Genomic DNA, 22046 nt, shown 5'->3' with positions numbered 1-22046 from the left:
TATGTGGCTGGTGATAATGAGGTGCAGGTGCCGGTGATGATTGGAAATAAACAGGTGATAGTGATGAGTGACGGGGAAGACGGGCCATTCTGTGACATTACCTCCCCCTCCCGGACGGCGCGTCCCGCGACGTAACAATAATACCGGGGAGGGGGGGTGGGCGCCCTGGAGGCTGGAGCAGAACCTGGACAGGACAGGGAAGCCTCCAGGGCGGATCAGGAGCCTTAGGAGGCCAGGGCAGGACTGGAGGCTCGGGAGACCGTGGCGGATCAGGAGACTCGGGAGGCCGTGGTGGATCAGGAGCCTCGGGGGGCCATGGCGGATCAGGAGACTCGGGGAGCCATGGCGGATCAGGAGGCTTGGGATGCCATGGCGGATCAGGAGGCTCGGGGAGCCATGGCGGATCAGGAGGCTTGGGATGCCATGGCGGGACAGGAGACTCGGGGAGCCATGGCGGATCAGGAGGCTTGGGATGCCATGGCGGGACAGGAGGCTTGGGATGCCATGACGGGACAGGAGGCTTGGGCAGCCATGACGGGACAGGAGGCTTGGGCAGCCATGGCCATATTTTTTGGGAAGCCCAAAGGGATTCATGTGGCCATGCGAAATGAGCCATAGTGGCCCTGACAAATGTCCCTAGCAAGGCCACTATGGCTACTAGGATTACAAGTATATAGCCCCCCCCCCCAAAATTTCTTTGGGAATGTTCCCCATAAGGGGTCTCACCGGAGGAGCGGGCTTTGTGGGGCGCTCAGAGGGAGCGGGCTCTTGAGGGTGCTCTGGAGGAGCGGGCACTTGAGGGCGCTCTGGAGGAGCGGGCACTTGAGGGCGCTCTGGAGGCGCGGGCACTTGAGGGCGCACGGGAGGCGCGGAGCTGGATAGAACCAGCGAAGACGCAGGAGGGCGCTCTTGCAGCGCGGACATTAGAGGGCGCTCTTGCAGCGCGGACATTAGAGGGCGCTCTTGCAGCGCGGACATTAGAGGGTGCACGGGAGGCGCGGAGCTGGACGGGACCAGCGGGAACTCAGGTGGGCTGGACGGGACCAGCGGGAACTCAGGTGGGCTGGACGGGACCAGCGGGAACTCAGGTGAGCACTTGCGAGGTGCAGGAATTGGTGGGCGCAGACGAGGAGCAGGCAATGGAAGGCACTGGCGAGGAGCTGGCACTGGAGGGCGCTTGCGAGGAGCAGGCACTGGAAGGCACTGATGAGAAGACATTGGAGAAAGAACGGGAGCCGAGAACTCCGGGGGAAGAGCCTCATCCATTAGCCCCTCGTTCTGCGTTGGAGGAGCCTGAGTGTGAGTGGGCAGTGGAATCATCCCCATCTCCCACGGCGCAACGTTCATCGCCAGTTGCGGCGGATTCCTCATCGCCGCAGACGGAACATACTTCGCTGGGGATGGCAGAATTTTCTTCATTGTGGGCGGCGGAATCATCCCCAACGTTCATCGCCGGTTGCGGCGGATTCCTCATCGCCGCTGACGGAACATACTTCGCCGTGGGTGGAGGAAGCAGGAGGATCGGCAACGACCCTCTGTTGCGGGGAACCAAAACCAGCCGCCTCCTCATTTTCGGTTAGGGTCCGATCTTCTGTAACGGAACGGGTCGGACACAGAAGACAAGTGAAATCACAAGGGGTTTATTTACAGGGTGAACAGCAAATAGCAATCGTGCGGATTCTTCGGACTTGGTGAGTGTCAATTCGTGAGGTTAAAGTAATAGGAATGTCAATCACAATCAGTCTCTCTGTCTTGACAGATCCTGGAGTTTGGCAGCGTCAGAGAGGCAGAGACATCCGAGGATTCAACAAAGCCACCGGGGACAGACGAGGAGGAGGACTGGAAGAGGACAAGGCAGAAGGTAAGTAAGGACAGGTAAGTTATTAGCAGGTAGATATACTCAGCTTATGGGAAGCAGAGACGGTCCATGTAGCAATCCGGATATCGGACTTTGCAGTGCTTGTCACGTCACTTCAAGATCGGACGATCTAGTGAGCTGAGGGAAGTGCTTTTATGTGGCTGGTGATAATGAGGTGCAGGTGCCGGTGATGATTGGAAATAAACAGGTGATAGTGATGAGTGACGGGGAAGACGGGCCATTCTGTGACAATATCGTCTGTGATAATATTGCAATTGTTGTTTTAACGATGTGGGATTTGACATTATCCTGTATATCGCAAAAAACCAAACAAAACGCCTAACTTACACAGGGCACGAATACGTTAATTTTACATGATGAAGATTAAACTAGTGTGCGTGCGCATCTACAGTGCGTTTTTTCCCTGCATTATTCAGTCTTCACAACAGTTCAATAAACAAGATGCATTTTAGACACATTATTGCCTGTTTTTCTCTATTTCGCCATGGTAGTCCTTAAGATAACGTTACCAGCACAATAACACACTCAGCAAAATATTGTCTAATATTGAGATATAATTTGTCAATATCGCACACCCCTATCTGTCAGTTATCTAAAGTTACCATTTATTGAACTAAATTATTTGTTATCTCACTTTATGATGAATATATGAAATGTATGAGACACAAGGAATACGTTTCTGCTATGACTATTTTTTTGTTCCCATTAATGTAACGTTAACCCACCATTGCTAGGTCTGAGCTCACGAGGCACCATTTGTTGTAGAAAAGGAACCACTACGAATTTCACAGTGAGTATTTTATAGTAGTTCTTATTGGATATATGTTTATTCCATATTAGTGTCAAATACTATTAGCTCTTAGATGTAATTTGTGAGGAGTTTATTGAGAGCTGGCATGAGACATGGCTCGGTGTAATGTAGGCTGCTAATTCTAATGCAGACTTAGTATTGACATTGCTATTTTATTTTATTTATTTTTTTACAGATCCATTGGAGAACCACAATAATGTAATGAAAATGGGAATTCTTGAAATAGTAAGCAGCAGCAGTTGCACGTCAAGGGCCCTGTCAAGTGTGCTGAATGTCTCCGTTGTCCTGGAAGAGGAGGTGGTGCTTAACTTAGGAGACTTTGTAAATGCATTTATTGTACTTTTTTGGATTATTGTATGCAGTCATCCTGGAGTACAACGAGGACTTAAAGGGATAGTTTACCCAAAAAAGAAAATTAATTAATTAATAACCTAATTTTAACCTCAAAGTACCTCTTATGAGTTTTTTTTTTTGGTAAACATTTGAAGTGTAAAATACAGTTTCATGAGCTCAAAGTACCTCTTGTGAGAATGGTAGAGTTCATGTGAAATTACTCTAAACACTGGGTGAAGTAATATCCCCATTACTTAAATTTGATGGTGTTTTTGACATTTTTAATTTGTGAATGTATTTGATGTTTAATGTTTAAATGGTTCAGATGAAGTTTCATGAGCTCAGAGTACCTTTTGTGAGAATGGTAATATTCAGTGACATTAACCTAAACACTAGTTGAAGTAACCTCAGATAAATTTTACCATTATTAATAAAATTATTATTATTTTATGGTGTTTGACAGTTTTTGCACGTTTGTGAATGTATCACTGTATAAGGTGCAATTCATCAGCTTTGTGTATCTTATGAGAATTAAAATGCATGATTTTGTAAGGTATACTGTGTAGAAAATTTCAATGCATTGATAATTTGAAGGTATTTTCACAATATTGTTGTATATTTCATTAAAAGTATTAAAATGTGGCAATGTTTTAGTGTATCATCATTTAATAACCATTTAACTTTTTTTTTTCTTTTCTTTTGGGACAACAGGGAATAAGCAATTCAGTAAGGCTGCTTTAGAAATATACATTTACCAATATACATTTTTAAGTTAGGTAAAACAAAAAATGTACGCTACTACAATTTAAAATATTTAATTGGGCCAATAACATGGTTTGGTAGACTTCTTTATTCCCAATTTGCTCAACATATTATTTCTCATTGAGCCAATGTTAACAGACTGTTGCCACAATTGATAAAATTCAGTCAGTAGAAATTGAATTGGGCCAATGGAAAAATTTAGATGTAATCAGTCACTAGAAAATTTTGAGTTTGGGAGGTCTGACATTTTTTACAGTGTACACAGCTTGAGTAGCAAGATTGTGTTCAGTTTTAACTCTTTCTTCCATTTTGTATTTTTGGGTAAGAATAAGAAGCACATCATCTGGTTCTTAGTGTCTTTCATTCCAACATAAGAAAACATTTCTGGAATCTGCATATGAAATAGCATTTAGATGCATTTACACAGTTTAATGTATCTCAGAGGGGGCATGGATGCATTTAAACTGCAGTTACAGATGCATAAATAGGCCTAATGTTTTGTTTTTAAAATAAAACGTTGAATGCTGATATTTAAAATACTTTAAGACATGAAAAAAAGTCGAAATGTGAAATTAAAACCACTAGTAGGTGGCAGCATGTGACTGTTAATGAGTGAGTCATTGAGATTCAACCGATTCATTCAAACGGCTGATTCATTCACGAACAAAGCATTTGACTGTTAATGAGTGAAACACTGAATCATTTTTATCATCCGATTCGTTCAAAAAGCTGATTCATTCAATAAGTAAACACCGTCCATTGCTCAGAGATGCAAAACAATGCTGTGATCTTTGTTTGGAACTATTTTACGTTGGCAAATTGAGCAAAAACAAGCAATATGTAAAATGTAAGTCACTTATTGCTTTACTGAACTTGCTGATATCTGCAGAAAAATTGTACTCTTTGTGTGATATAGATTAAGTTAACTATATTAAATTATATAAATATAAAAAGCATACAGAAGCATTTTTGCCGTCTACAATTTAGAATGCCTTTAATAGACTAATAAATCAACTTGCGTGCACTCTGTGTTTGATTTGGTAATATAGCCTACTTTATAATGTCAGATCGCACATCATTACAACAACACTTACCATATTATCGCAGACGATATACTGTATATAGCACACCCCAGACTCCACTTGAGTGGAAAATGAAATCATCTGCAGTTGTGCGCGCACTTGTTTGCACATGAGGTGTTTTTAGGGGTCTAAATTTTCCCACTGGTTAATCGACGTGTGTCAACACCTTACCGGTATCACCTCGGTGGATGGGGGGTGGACGTCGTTTGAATGAATGAATGAATGAATGAATGATTAGTGTATTTCGTTTATATACACCATGCTATATGCCTAATATAAAATAACAGATAACTTACAAATTTTAAATATGCATGGTAGGCCTATACAAAACTGAAAATCAGTAAAGACTGAGGAACAAATAATTATAAAACGTAGAACGTTTATTAGTGAGATGGAAAGTTTTGAGGCACGGACTGCATACACCTTGATGTAAAATAATGGGAAAAATATCACAGTTTAAATAAAATAAAAATCAGCAAATATTGTGGAACCAAATAGGCTAAATGAGTATATTTAAAAAATAAATAAATAAATAGACCTTCCAATATCACCTTAGATAGATGGCAGGTCAACAGGCTTTTCAAAATCCAAAAATATTTTTAAAACAGGCGCTTTTACATTTCGTTTTGAAACTCTTCTGCCATTGTCTTGTCTTTTTCACCTCACTCTTATCAGTCAGCTCGACTCACTCTCAGGTGATAAATGAAATCTGATCTATGATGCGTGACTGTCGTTCGTTTGGTGTGCTGTTGAATAGATGCATTTCTTTATGCATGAAATATTTGAATATAAATTTGTTGTTAATGAGTTGTTAATTGCAGATAAACCATAGTTCTGTCATAATTCTGTTAAACCATTTCTGTTACAAAGTATTGTGGTGCCTTACACAAAAAATAAAAAACATTTGAAGGGTCAGGACTGATGTTTGCTATAGTTAGGCCAGAGCTACTAAAATATCAGTTTAATCAGTGAATCTTAGATTTTGTATTCTCCTGGGTGCAAAAACTGCAGATTATATGAACATTATAATATAAGAATATGAATGTATTGGTATCGGCATCGGCCATGAGAAGGGCTTAATTATCGGTTATCGGTTAAAATTTTTCATATCGTGCATCCCTAATTTTAATTAGGAAATGTAGTGGAGTAAAAGTAAAAGTTGGCTGAAATATAAAAACTCAAGTAAAGTACAGATATTCCCAAAAAATACTTAAATACTGTAACGAAGTATTATTACTTTGTTACAATACACCACTGCACAGAACACAAGAAATTGTTGAATAAAGTCATTATTTTAGTTTTCTTTGTGCACAAAAAGTAGTCTTGTATCCTCATAAAATTACTTCATAAAAACTGGATCACATGGTCACATGGTTTATTTTAACAATGTCCTTACTCTCGGATTTCATAAAAAATATCTTAAGGTCTTGCGTGTTTGGAACGTCATGAGAGTAAGTAATTAAAGGGTTACTCCACCCCAAATTGAAAATTTTGTCATTAAATCACTTACCCCCATGTCGTTCCAAACCCGTAAAAGCACCACACGGATACGTCTTCTACGTTTGTTTATGCTTTGATTTGAACGAAAACAGCGTATCCGGTATACAGCTGACACAGAACAGCATACGCTGCTTGCTTCCAACGGATATTCTCCAAAATGGCACTACGTTGAAGCAGAGGAGAAGAATTGTTGAATAAAGTCGTAGTTTTTGTTTTCTTTGTTCTTGTCGCTTCATTAAATTCATATTGAACCATTGATGGCAGATGGACAATTCTGACAATGGACCTTGACAGTGTCATTTACTTGGCAGTCAATGGGACAGTCACAAACCTCCCGGTTTTCATCCAAAATATCTTAAATTGTGTTCCGTAGACGAACGAAGCTTTTACGGGTTTGGAACAACATGGGGGTAAGTGATTAATGACAAAATTTTCATTTTGGGGTGGAGTAACCCTTTTATGACAGAATTAAAATTTTTGGGTGAACTATCCCTTTAATTATTAATGTTTTTGTTTTTTCTGAGAGTAGTTCCAAATGTTTGTGTGTGAGCAAAACATATCAGGGCCGACATCTAAATTCCCTCCAGTTTTGTAGTCAATATGAGACCCCAGCAAATGTGACCAAAAAAAAAGTCCCTTTTTCTCCAACTGATCAATCTCTTAGCGTTTGATCTGCGAGCACAGCCAGAGGCCGAGCTGACAAAAATGAGCCCGTATCCCTTCAGCAGCAGTCTGGGCTGAATCAGTTTCTCTGTGTAGAACTGAAGCTCAAAAGACAAAGGCTGGAAGCAAAGATGCATGCTGGGTCATCTGCCACTCTCATTCTTAACTTCTGATTTATGGGCTTATTTTTTTCCTTGCTTTAAATGGTTAAAGGTGCAACGTAAATAAAGTCTGCTGAAGACTAATGTCCCGCATCCTTGCTAGTAATTAAGGTCACTCATTAGTACCTAATAATTAACAAGCTGGGTCGAATTCCCCCCACCCACACTGTATAAAAGTCTCTGTTACACTTCAGAGCCCACAGGGGCAGAGTCTTCTTTCTCTGCCGTCTCTAGTCTTGACCTCAGCTGACTCTGGGGCCAAGGAAGCCATATAATCCTTTGGAAAAAAAGAAAAGCTGTACAGTACGTCTGAATAATATAAAGAACCTGACTGACTTGAGGTCAAATTACTCCAGGTGGGCAGACAGCATGCTTTTGAGAGAAGCTCAAACTGCCATCCAACTGTTCTGTTCAAAAACATATTAAACTGCCTATGTAGGCAGCATTTTAAGGCATCATTGGCACAGTGCTCCAAAAGGTAGGCAGCATAATGATTCTAATGTCATATACTAAGGGAGAATAGCATTTATTCTTCTCAGAGCAGGCTGGGATGTCTTATATTTAAATATATAAATCAAACATTTAAATTAAAATTTGTGTGCACCGAGTATATTTTTTGCTTATTAGAGTAGATTGTCAGTAGCTCAGCAACAAGCTAACATCAATCTCTACTGGAATCAATTGTGAGTCATGTCTCCAGAGTGCCATTCGTGTGGCATGCTGAGTTGCTGCCTGCACAGAGAGTTCCAAGTCAGTCACTTATGAGGATCCATTATGGTTAGGATGCTGCCTTGGAAGGCAGCTATTTATGTAGGCATTAGGCAGCGAGGCAGCTCACTAGGTTTTGGAAGAGTGCCAATTTAATCCTTAAAAATCAGGAGGATAAACAAATACGATGCATTACAGCATGTTAGTGTTTGTTTGCAGTCTCCAGATTACAAACTCAAATACTGAAAATAATCATAACCGACTTGACTGGAAAGCTAAAGAACAAAAATGCTTAATATTAAAAATGAATATAGTTTAAGCTTTGAAATTATAACATACCAACATGGAAATAAAGTTGTGAAATTCCACAAAGATTTGAAATATATTTTTCTTTTTAAAATTGATATATACTGTTCAAATGTTTGAGGTTAGTAATATGTTGTTGTTTTATGTTTTTGAATGTTTATGTTTATGTTTATGTTTCTTATGCTCACCGAGGCTGCATTTAATTGATCAAAAATACAGTAAAACTGTAATATTGTGAAAAAAATGTTGCACTTTTTCTGATTACAAGTTTTCTATTTTAATATATTTTGTGATGGCAAATCCAAATTTTTGAGACTTCAAATGTCACATGATCCTTCAGAAATCATTCTAATTAGCTGATTTGGTGCTCTCAAAGAAACATTTCTTATTACCACAGCTAAAAAGTTTTTTCAGGATTCTTTGGTGAATAGAAAGTGATTTAATGCATCTACGTATATATCACATGGGACATTTGTGATATTTTGATGAAGACATACATCCTCATATGAGCTTCGTGAACCAATCATTAGCAAATCCTGCAATTAGTAAGCCCTGCTTATCTCACACAAGCCTGTAATCACTTGAAGTAATTAAGATTGACAGGTCAGTAAGGGAATCAAGGAATCAAGCTGCCTTCTGTTATTGCTGCAGACAGGGAGTGTGCTCTGTCTAAATTTGTTAGATAAATATGACTGACTGAAGTGTTTTTGCATTTCAAGCGAAGGCACGGTAGACTACTCTTATAAAAAATAATTGCAGTTTTAAAGCTTAGCCTGACTACACTGCAATTCAGCGAACATGCAGATAAAAGAATGTGAAGTGTATAATAGATAGTGTAATGACAGTTATCAGCCGCCACAATGAGTCGCTTCAGCTGAAAGAAGAGGCAAGAAACATTTCAAACGGGTACATTATTTGCATTTCAAGTACACACCCGTAACAACGAAAGAAAGAAAGAAATTTGGACATATTTGAAATAAAACACACATTCAATCAGCAGCTTTCAGTCAAAACCTTTCATCTTTTTTTAATAAAGCCAAACAGCTAGAATGACAGCAGAGCTCTGGCTCTGTGCATTCTGGGTACGGTTTGTGACCGCACAACACCAGGACCAAAACAAACATGTGAGGGAGAGCATAAGAGCGTTACCTGCTGCAGGAGTGGCCATCAGAGGAGCTGCTCCTGGGGCTGGGCCAGCGGACAGGACAGGGGTGAGGAGACGCACATGGAGAACACACAGATAGCAGAGAATGAAAGGGCACAGAAACCAACGGGACAAAGAAATGGAAGGAAAATAAGGTAGATCAAATGAGTTGTGGAAGCAAGGGTTAGGTACAAAAAGGGGGGAATCGAAAAAGAAAAAGGAAAAGGAAACGGGAGGCCCCATACCTTGGCTCTTTAACGTCAGGTGCGCCAGACCTTGAAGGAAAAAACAGGAAAAAGAAAAAAAAGGAATAAGAGGGTCATAAAAAAGGCACGGGCGGAAACAAAAAGCATTGTCACAACGTTTGACTGCAGTTTGTGACAGACATCCTGAGGCAAACATCGGATGCCAAATTTAAAGGAAACCAAAGGGGAGGGGAAAAAGGAGGAAGGTAAAATAAACACACACTTCTTCAAGGGAGGGCAGTAAGAGGTGTTGAGGGGGAAAGAAAGAAAGGGAGGGAAGGGAAAGGGTGAGGAAAAAAGCATTTCAATTGGCACAAGTGCCAAAAAGGCACTTGCTCACAAAAAAAATGCTTTTTCTCCTAATGGAGCACATATTTAGTGTTTGGCAGATAGCATTCCTTAGATCATACGCTTCTATGCTATAGCAGTTACACCCATAAATGTTGCATTCGAAAGCCACAGACTCATAAAATAGAGATCAGAAAGCAGTGGGGAAATGTCTCATAAAAAGCAGCGGGGACCAAGATAACTTCTCCCAAGCACACAGAGGCAACCCGTCCCAGACGGTCTATCGTCTTACTAACAGACAAAAGCCTGCGAGTTGATTTCGCTGCTGTAATAATGTATGCAGCTTGACAGCTCAATACCAATCAATTACACACCGATGCGGGAGCCATTATCCGGCAGTTTGCGTTCTGTAATCACGATGCAGTGGTTGCTGTTTACTCCATCTAATGCGAGCGAGAGTCGTAGAGAAACGCAGAAGACAATCAGGAGGAATTGCTATGCAAATCCAGATGAGAGCCAACCAAAACTGAGAGGGCAGGCCAGTGAGGAGATTCTGTTTTACATCAAATGCCGTAAACAAACTGGAAAGCAAAAGTACACAACCAAGATCATACAAAGTAACGCATCAGCTGGGAGCTTCGTGAAAATCCACATTAACTCCATTTACGCCTTTACGCGCTTATTCCGTGTTGTGAGGAATATGATTACCTTCAGGAATGCCGCACGTTAGCTGTGAACGCTCTCTGGTGAACTGAACTGCATTCAAGGCGATATTTAATTGAAAAGGGAGAATCTTTCCTTCAAATTCCAAATGCACCTCCAAGGAACCGCATGGCAAAAACAATCCCGCATTTAAAGAGACCGGGCCTGCTTGGAGATCTCATCGCCTATGCATTTAATTTCCGTGAAACAAAGGAATATTATGATTATAGAGAGCAGAGTTATAGCGCCATTGTTCTCTCTGGTGTTCCTCTGTGATTCCTTGACAATTACCACGGTACCATCGCTTGCCCTGCTACTTCTTTGCTGCACTCTATTAGGGAGATAACGTGGCTGTAGAATAGATCATTGTAACTGGGAGTTAGTCATTGTGCAGCCAATTCCATAAAAAAATATCACAAATGTAGGGAGCGAAATGATAAAAGACGGTTTGGTTTTTGAGAACAGAACAAGAGCTGCAACTCATGAAGAATTGCAATATGCGAAATCGCATGGGATACGGTAAACAATGATACAGAGACAATATCTCTGGAAAGAGATACAATGTGATACAATGTGCAAGACTTGTGTTTTAGAACACGTAACAGCCTTGGGATAATGTTTTTGCTCATTTAAATATTTGAAATACAATATATAACAACTCAAAGTCATATTTTATTATCATTTAAATATTCTCCTTTTTCATTTAAATATCCAAATATAAAACATGACTGGAAGTAACTGATTACATGTAAAGCCTGGAATACACTACAAGATTTTTAGGTAATTACAATATTCTGTTACAAATTAGGTAATTACAATATTCTGTCATTTTAATGTAATTAGAAGTATTACATGTATTTAAGCTGTGTACTGGTGGGTTAAATCAAACTAAGGTGCAGCTGGATAAGGTGTACAGTATAGATACACATGAAGTACACTTAAGTACAATCTTGATATTTTATTTTAAGTAGCTTATGTCTGTGTACTTTCATTTATAATTACGTTGTATAAAGTCTGCAACACATATGTAACAATCTTTTGGTTACGTATAGCTGCGTAACAGACTCGGTCTGTTACATATGTGTAACAGCAGCTGCCTTTTACATCTACATAATTACAATCTGCAATTACAGGCGGTTCCATAACTTATTTACATGGTAAGTACATTTTGTTTCTTGTAAGTACAACGGCTACTACTAAATACTTAATTAGATAATTACTCTGTATTATGGACACCTTAAAATAAAGTGTTACCATAATTTTTATCATGTAATTTGGAATCAGTAATGGATGACAATTTGTATGTAATCTACCCAGCTCTGATTATTTCCCTTGATCATTTAATTATTTCAATATATAATATTACTATTTAAAAGTCATATACTGCATAATGCTGCATGCTGTAGCTGTTCAAAAAAAGTTTAAAAAGGTCAAGTTTAATTATAATAATGAACTTACTATACATGCTAACATCCCTAATGTGATTGCAAAGTTCTTTGTTTAAAGAATAATTTCAAATAGCTAGCATGAAATACTTTTTTGCTGACGTACTGCAGTGTGACATGCTGTTCTCCATCTAAAACCATTTGAAACAGCATTTTGCTAATTCTTTTATAATTATAATTGTTATTCATGCAGCTTTATGCACATGGACTGCTAGTACATTTAAAAAGTCATTTGTCACACCGCAGAACCATTTAGCTAAAGAAAATGAATAAAGGTGATAAAAATGGTAAAAACTTGAAACGGTGACCAGCACTTAAAATACACACTGTCCCTTAAATGCTAGTATAAACTGTAACCGAAAATCTTTTGTTTAGTTTAAAAAAAAGTCCCTGAATGTGTACCTGAAGAAATGTGCTACCTTCAAGTAAATAATGGGTTACTTGGATTCAAATGCAGAGTTCATTAAAGCAACTGAATTCATTTTAATCCCATTTAATCCAAACACTTCCAAAACAATAAGAACAATTCAATTTAATAAAGGTTTATAAACCTGATACATGAATATCAATGAAGCAAACCACTGGCAAAAGCAAACCTATAGCCATCTCTCTCTATATATAACATATTTCAATCCATCTATCTATCTATCTATCTATCTATCTATCTATCTATCTATCTATCTATCTATCTATCTATCTATCTATCTATCTATCTATCTATCTATCTATCTATCTATCTATCTATCTATCTATCATCTATCTATCTATCTATCTTTCCAACATGTCATTCTTCACGTGTCTGAATACGGTAGTTATCTGGTCTGGTGTGGTGATACCTTACGTTACAATGCCCATATACTAAAAGGCATTGCCTTTGAAGTTGATTCATCATTTATGTGCCTCTCACACTTTTAGACACATAAAGAGAACCTCTTTTATTTATAAATGACCCCACATCCTGACTTTCTTCTGCATGTGTTTTAGCGGTTTCTTCCGCCACCTGAAATGGTGCCCTTTTGCCTCATTCATTCTAATTTCAGTCAGAAAAGCCTATAAAAGTGTCTGTCCCATGATTCCATCCATCACTAGTCACATCTCAGCTGTCACATCTGTTTCGTATAACAGTTTATGCCACAGTGACTTCTCAAATTTGAAAAATGAAGATGAAATTACCTACAAACTGGCACATAATAGAGTACAGCGAAAAAGCCAACTGCATCAACAGATAGCAAGAGAGCACACAACCACCCAGGAATTAAAAAGCAACACACACCTTGTTCAGTAATATTTAAACAACAATCGGCGCAGTGAAAAAAAAGGTTGCAGAGCCGCTCTACTATGAAATGGAGGCATTTAAACTGTGTTTACATTCATATTTCTTGCTTAACAGCCTTAACTAAAAGGAACAAGCACACAGTCAGAAATAATTATTAATTGATTTCGGTCTCTTAGTTCTATTACGTTTTAAAGCTACACGACGTTGCATTATGGAATTTTTTCATTAAGCCGTTTCACCCACAACCGTCAATTTCACTTGCGCTCTCTGATTTGTGAAGGGGGCGATTTATTCAGCTAATTTAACCGAGAGATACAAAGACGGACAGTAATGGCTCATGGAGAAGTCTCACTTCCCTCCCAGCGATGCACATTTTAATATGAAACAGGTAGAGCGGCTCATACCCACTGAGCTGAACAGCGGACAGAGCGGCGGTAGCCTTGAGGTGTTGGTATTTTCAAAAGGAGCGTATGCTTCATGTAAACATTTATTTTCAGAGAATGCAAATGCAAGGCATCATTGCCACAGTGCTGTCTTACGTGGAGAGGCCTGCTGTGGACGTCTGCATTGAAATGCGGTGGCCCATCTGCGTTGGCATAGCAACAGGCTCCCGTGTCTCCCTTAGTATGACGTTGTCGGCGCAACTAACCCACTCCCTTCCTGCCTGCTCCTCTCTTGCATTTCTTCTCTTGTTCCTGCTCTGTTATCATGGCCGTTCACCTCCACCTGTCTGGCTTAATCTGGATGAAAGTGGTTTTCAAGAGTTCAATTTGTTTAAATGGGTCAATAACAAGGCCATAAAAGTGTTTACCTCATAAACAGTTTTCTGGAAGAGGGGAGATATTTTTTTTTAAATGGCAAGCGGGTATCGAACTGCATGCTGCAATAATAAGAAGCGTGCAAATAAAAATAAATAAATAATTCCTTGGCAGGCAAATCAAAAGAGCTTGTTTAGGTTAACGTGTTTCCATTACAAGGATTGTTTCAGCCCATAAAATGCATATTGCAAAATGTATGGGGTTATTTAATATGCATGTCTTGGTGAATATAGCCTACATTTCAAGACAATCAACTAGAATTATCATTTATTATATTGCCTTTGTGGTTGCATAACATTCATCCAATAGAAAAAGTAATTACAGGATTTACTCCACATTATTCTATCCTAACATTTTGGCCTATCCCTATGTTGCTGTGGAAACAAGGCGAAATTATGCTTGCTAGCTTACTGAACTCTATACAAGTCAGTTTCTGCTATATCAAAAAAAATACAAAAGTAAAATCAAATCAGCACACAAGAACTGAATTTAGAGAGCTCTCATTATTTCAAGATAACATCAATTATTTCAAGACAATATGATTATTTCAAGATATTTTAGAGATACATCTATACAGAAACTCAATTTGACACTGCATTTAAAAAATAATGAGATATCTTAACATAATTGAAATCAAGATTGAACTCTCAATAAAAAACAATATAATTTTGAAATGTCTCATTATTTTGAAATATTTCATTTCAGACATTTCATTATTTCAAGATAAAAAAAAAAAATTTAATTACTTTGAGATATCATTATTTTAAGATACTTTAAGCGATATTACTTTATAGATATATTTAAAATAAACTACCCTTAATACAAACTCAGTAATTTGACAGTTTAAAATAATGACATTTTAAAATATTAAATTACTACTAATGTTTTCTGAAGCAACTCAAACAATGAGATATTGGGCCCTATATTAACGATCTAACACCGGACACAACAGTTGTCGTGCCGCGCCACAACAGCTAAAGTCTGTCTACACTGGACGCGACAAAGCGACCTTTGAAAATCATTTGAAATTTGTGTCAATACGTCATAAATAGAACGCGGCAGCAGTTTTCTGTCAGGGATTTGCGCCGCATCCAGTGTAGACAGCATAATAGGTTCTATCGTATTTTGTCGCTCCACTCGCGTCCGGTATAGAGGGGTGCATTCCGATTGACAGGGTCCCTATGCAGTGTTCACTGCTCCCTACTCCCTAAGCATGGGATATACGTTGAAGTGGATTTCGCTGATAATAATCGCACATTTGGAATGCCCTGCAGCGTCATCAAAGGGTCACGTAGATTATGATATCCCACATGAAAAAATACTATAGTCATTTATAGTAAATACTATAGTGTTTTTGAACCACTATAGTAAAGTGCATTATACTGTATATATTATAGTATTTACAACACTTTGTTAATGAATGCTACAGCATACTGTAATAGTAAATATAGCGAACTGATAATAAATACTGTGTAAAAAAATAATTGTAATAAATACTGTAGTATACTTTAGTTTTTACTACAGTAAACTGTAGTGTATTGTAGTATAATATACCCTATAGTTGTAGAAAACTTAGTAGAGTACTGGGTAAAGTAATCTTTTTATATTATTATTGTTATATTACCACAGAAACTATAGAATTACCACAACAAATTAAATTCAAGTATTTTTAGTATAGTATGGTTAAAAAACACTATAGTATTTACTATAAATTACTATAGTATTTTTTTCATGTGGGATAACATAAATAAATATAGTAATTTATTTTACTTTCAAATTTAAACACATAAAATACATATACAATTATGTATCAAATAAATATAGTCAAAATGTGTATGTTTAGACTGTTACAGATTGTGGTGGTTTCATCTTGTGCACTTTCTTTCCCACACGCAGCCTCATTAACTATGAGATAAATAAAGTAAAATAGAAATGACAGGCTTCAGCTGTTTCTTGCCGGTTTTACTTGGTTTCACCTATTCATACTAATACAATATGCATGTAGCTCATCGCCATAACCATTCATAAAAACTGTAGTTTGTATAATAACATTTCTTGCAACCCCTCCATTGCAGAGCCTTTAAAAAAACTCTTTCAACGGCTCTGCTCCATCGTTAGTTCTGACTGATGATGCGGTGCGCAATGACAGTTGGGTGATTTCCCTCGCCACTTTCTGTGAAGTGATGTATCGATATTCCCTTACTCCCTATGCCGTTCTCAGTGCCCTTCGAACTGAACATGTTTGTTCCCTTCGGACTGGATTCTCATTTAAGATGGCGAAATACCCTGTGAAGTCCACTTCGCAGTCCACTTACGGTCGAATGGAACGCACCATGGTCTAAAGCGCACGGCGCAGGTGCACTTAGGGCGTTTCCGAATCCACTTTTGCTAGAATAACGACGGGGAAAAGCGGTCGGCGCTCCCGGCGCATGGCCTAAAAGGGTTGTCCCTATTTTCTTAATGAGTAATGGGTGTGTTTTTGGGCATAACGTGCAATAAACCAATCAGAGTCTCATCTCATCTCCCATTCCCTTTAAGAGCGAGTTGCGCTCACGCCATGGCGGATTCGCTATTTAAACAGTGGAATTTTAAGGCACACAGACTGAACGCGTCTTCAGAGAGCAAACGGGTCTGCTCATGCGCGAGCAAATAGGTAGGCTAATTCTGATACACGCAATGACTATCCATTATGACATGTATGACATTTTTATATTTATGTGGCCTACACAATAATATTCTTTTACACTGTAATCCTTTAATTTTTAATATTTGGCATGTTTGTGTGCTGCTCTGTGTGTAAAGCGCTTTGTGGACCCGCCCAGAGGTGCACTTTCTACTAACGCGCTCTTTAAATCACAATGCTGCTTTGTCCACGGAGGTTACGGGAAAGGTTACTGGATGTTTCTATACGCGCCACCTAGAGAGTGGACTTACAGAGACTTACATTTATATTCAACCTGTGTGCAGTTTCTGTCTGGCCAAAAACGGACAGAATTTGCATTCCCTGCAGTAAATATTGGCCAGTTGAGGAAAAACAAGCGTATGTGGATTCTACACATTTAAACAATTCAAATAAGCTATCTAGACTTATTCATGGAGCAGATAAAATACATATAATCATTTAATAATCAATTATCATTTTTACTTAACCCTTTTCTTTATGGCCACTATTCATTTTGGTCACTATAATTGTGATAAGAAATTTTCATACCGTTACATCCCTAATTACAAATATAGTTTTGTGCAGACTACACTTTTATTTATTAGCCTATCTCTCTTAGTAGCGGAAATTTAAATGTGAGATTCTGGAAATTAGATTTAGCGGGAACGGTTGGGTCGAGAAGAAAATTATTCTAAGCGGACAACGGGTGAACAAAGAGTGAATATATTGTGAGTGTGTGGGTGCAGAATATAACCTGGCGGAAGCGGGATTAAACAGTTGCTTATTCATTTTACTTTTGGTGTGAAAGGGCTTTTACTTTTGCGAAAAATATAACTTTTTTATATTAAAAACAAAAAGCAAGCCCTGCCCAGATTTAAAAAGTAACGCAAAAGTAATGTAACACATTACTTTACATAAAAAGTAACTAAGTAATGTAATTTGTTACTTTTTTAGGGAGTACCGCAATATTGTAATGCATTACTTTTAAAAGTAACTTTCCCCAACACTGTGTTCTTGATTCAGACAAATACAATCGGAGTTATATTAAAAAATGTACTGGCTCTTCCAAGCTTTATAATGGCAGTGAATTTGTTTTGCTCTCTCCTCTGCGCGTTCTCGTTCGTCACTTCTCACCAGAGTTTACACTACGCCTACCTCCTACGTCATCTGCTGGAACACCACTCTCTCATTAACGCCCATATGACAGTTAGCGGAAGCTAGAGATTACGGTTCATAGTTTTAAATATGGATATTTTTCTTACTCAACTGCATCGATTCACTTCAGAAGGCCTTTATTAACCCCTCCACCCACCCCCGGAGCCATGAGGACCACTTTTAATGATTGATGGATGCACTTTTTGGGCTTCAAAATCTCTACACCCATTCACTGCCATTATAAAGCTTGGAAGAACCAGGACATTTTTTTATATAACTCTGATTGTGTTTGTCTGAAAGAAGTCATATACACCTAGAATGGCTTGGGGGTGAATAAATCATGGGGTAATTTTCATTTTTGGGTAAACTATCCCTTTAAAGATAATGGGCCCTATCATACACCCGGCAGCTCAAGTGTTTTTGCTAGTTTCAGTCCAACGCAGTTCTCATTTTCCCGTTCTGCGCCACGTTGTTTAAATAGCAAATGTATTTGCGCCCATTTGTGCGCCAATGGGCGTGCTGGTCTAAAAAATAGGTGTGTTCAGGCGCATTGTTGGCGCGCTGCTATTTTGAGGAACTGAAAATAGATTGTGCCATAGACCAACTCAAACCTAAAGTCAATGGCACAATATTTTTTTTGTTATTTAAACTGTGCTTTATGCTGGGCAGTATTTATTTATCGCGAGTTGTTCAAATCGTGGTAATTGAATACGGTTTTAATGATAATTAAAATATGAAATGGTAATACTAACCGTGGGGAATTTTATCATGACATATCGTCAAACCAGTGATCGTTACATCCCTATTTGTAATTTTATTTGCCTTGTCAAGACACAAAATTTGTTTAACATTTTCCTGTCAACAGCAGGAAAAAAGTGTCACAAAGAAAATAAAAATGTAGGTTGTACAAAAATTGTACCTAATTAGTTTTATTTGTTTTTCAAGATACAATTCGTATAACATTTTGCTGCATGTCAACACAATAGGAAAAAGTGTTGCAGAGAAAAATAACGTACGTTGTACAAAAATTGTAGCCTATTTGTTATTTTTATTCATCTTGTAAAAATACAAAATTCGTTTAACATTTTGCAGTTAACAGTAGGAAGATTGCCGCAGAGAAAAATAAATAAATACGATATCTGTCATTTAAAATTATAGGCCATAAGCAAAATATGAACAAAACCCAGTTGAACGTCCTTCAAGGACAGCGCATCCACACTTTTCTCCATCCTTTTTCTGATATGTCACTGATCGACAACCTGCCTGTTCTGTCTGAGGGCCATATATTTACCACCGGTACAGCCTGCTTTGAGGACCGTTATGCACATACTGCGCACAGATCCCGCAAATAAAAATTCATGACGCAAAAAGCAGCGGTCCATGCGTGCAGCGCATGCATAACAGTCCTGAGTGCAGGCTGTACTGATCAATAAGAATAAAGCACAGAATCTATGCTGTTCTGAAAGAAAGTCGTGAATGGGATATTGTTAGACTGCCCGCTCCCGTTCAAATTACGTTCGAGTTACCCACTGCTACTGCGTTTTATTTGGAAATTTAATCCTGCGTCGCAAGAAATCTGGTCGGGTCCCACGGGAGAGCCCCGGAAATGCTGCAATAGAATGTAGAAGATGTATTTCAACACACTTCAGCAATAAAAAAAGAAGCACAAATGTTTATCTTGAGTAATTTTTGCTTATAAATATGGTTGAATTGGATCATTGAAGGTCAGCAGCAAAGACATTGGTTAATAAAATGGGATTAAATACATAAAGGATATTTGTGTTATTTAACATTTAATTATTGCAGGTTTGCATCATATTCTGAGTTGCATTTCACAGTTTTTATTCATTTTGAGGAATACTGAATCTGTTTTTGTTTTTTTGCAAGTGAGATGAATTAAAGCATGTTCGCATCTACAGTAACATCTTACTCCCGATTTCTCTCAACATGGCGGCAGGAGAGCTGTCAGTCAATAAATTGGAATAAAGTAACTGGCGTTACTTATTTGAAGAAGTAATTCAAATATTTTCTTGTAAATTAAAAAGTAATGCATTACTTTACTAGTTACTTGAAAAAAGTAATCTAATTATGTAACTCGCGTTACTTGTAATGCGTTCCCCCTAACACTGGTCATATACACCTAGGATGGCTTGAGGGTGAGTAAATCATTGAGTAATTTTCATCTTTGGGTGAACTATCCCTGTAATGTAAATCAAGATTATTTTGAAATCATTTTGAGAGACCATTTCATTTTATCTTGAAAAGATGAGATTTCCGTATTTTTAGTATTTCAGATTTCAGATGTAATATTTCAAAATAACCAGATATAATCTCAAATAATGACGTGTTATCTTGAAATAATGACCTGTGTGCTGAATTTTTTATTTGATGTGGCAGAAACACAAATGCCGGATGGTAGAGCAGAGCATTATTGCCACACACAAGATCACAAATATCATAAAAAGAGAAAAATCACATGCTGCCTCCATCTGTGAACACTAAGAATTCTCAGGAAGCAAGCGACTGTCAGAGTCTCATAAGCTACTGGTGACAAGATGCTTTGCAAATGCTCAGTATATAAAACTCTGAGCCATAATGGATTCTCTATCTACTGCATATCAAAACCTGATCTCTGATTAGTTCCTGCACAGCACTGAATGAGAAACTTCTGAATATGCGGAGAGGGGATTAGTCTGAAACTCCTGGAGGCTTTCCTTCAGATGGAGGATTATATCAAGGTCACTGAGGTACTGGGAGGATTGGGCATGGCAGTGCCAGCTGTACCCGCTCTTCTGACGTCCTTGCATGCCTCTGCTCTCACGGGCAGCTGACGGTCATGGTCTCTGCAGTCAAGCCTGCTCTGCATTACCTAACTGGAGCAAAAGTTGGATGCAGAAGAGCTGAGCTTTGGATTATGCTCCAGCACTCAAGATTGGCATAGATGCCTAAGTGAGCAACAGTGACATAAGAACTTTTCCTCTAAGGATGGAAGCAGAGGTATGATAAGGCTATAAACATCCTGAAGCTGACGGTATGCATGAGAGCACAGACGGCTAACTGAGGCAACTCAACATCCCAAAACATGCTGTCTACATGCACACTGTCAAGTCATATGACCTCGACACAGAGTAACAAGTGTAAATGTGAGTAAAGCACAGCATCCTGCAGGGATGTAGAGATTTGTTTAAACCCAGGGTAAACGTAATCCTGGGTTATCGATCTACTTCTCACTGCATTTTTCTCTACCCTGGGATAGTAATTAATCCTGGGTAGTCATGTTACAAAATTTCACATTGTACATTTGTAAACACTGTTATTTGTATATTAACACTCTAATTTGCATATATGTTGTATATTTATGAGGTCAACATTGACTGGATGAAAAATGTCAATCCAGTTTGGTGGTTGTAAGCCTCCTGAACTGCATCAAAGCAGATGCTGAAAATTAAACAGCAAAAAGACAGATGCTGAAATTAAACAGCATTTCTGTGGCTGTAAAAAGCGCATTAATAGTTAATGAGATGTTTGTTTAGTTGGTAATGCTTTATAAGAAGGTTCAATTCATTAACACTAGTTAATGCATTTGATATCATGAACTACAAGTAATCTAGATTAATAAATGCTGTGAAAAAAGTCATGTTAATTTGTAAATATAAGGGCAATTTTTAATTGTTAATTCATGTTTATTCGCAACACACTTACAAATGATCATTTACACAAGAAATACTACATTTCTAAGCCTAATGGTCAGAGAGTCAGACTTGTAACCCAAAGGTTACGGGTTCGAGTCTCTGTACTGGCAGGAATTGTAGGTGGAGGAAGTGAATGACCAGTGCTCTCTGTTCCACCCTCAATACCACGACCCTTGAGTAAGGCACCAAAACCCCCAGTTGCTTCCCGGGCGCTGCAGCAAAAATGTGTGTTCACGGTGTGTGTGTGTGTGTGTGTTCACTACTCACTGCTGTGTGTGTGCACTTGGATGGGTTAAATGCAGAGCACATTCTGATGATGGGTCACCATACTTGGCCACACGTCCTTTCCTTTCCTCTTAACACTACCATTAAAATGTTTGGAGACTGTAAGATTTGTGTGTGTGTGTGTGTGTG

The 22046-nt window shown here is 38.6% G+C and overlaps 1 protein-coding gene across 1 annotated transcript in view; it reads right to left on the bottom strand.

Moving 5' to 3' along the window:
• Positions 1-22046, bottom strand: part of LOC306856314 (neurexin-2-like) — a gene marked incomplete at both ends in the record, with an annotated part of 392379 nt that overhangs the window by 354320 nt on the left and 16013 nt on the right. Inside the window, 2 exons of the mRNA XM_079395511.1 lie at positions 9355-9393; positions 9595-9624. Of these exons, the coding sequence (XP_079251637.1) occupies positions 9355-9393; positions 9595-9624 (69 nt within the window). The remainder of the gene's footprint in view (positions 1-9354; positions 9394-9594; positions 9625-22046) is intronic.

This window comes from Barbus barbus (assembly GCF_936440315.1).
Source record: "Barbus barbus genome assembly, chromosome: 36".
In the NCBI taxonomy this organism is placed as follows: domain Eukaryota; kingdom Metazoa; phylum Chordata; class Actinopteri; order Cypriniformes; family Cyprinidae; genus Barbus; species Barbus barbus.
This window is presented reverse-complemented; position numbering and strand designations above follow the sequence as displayed.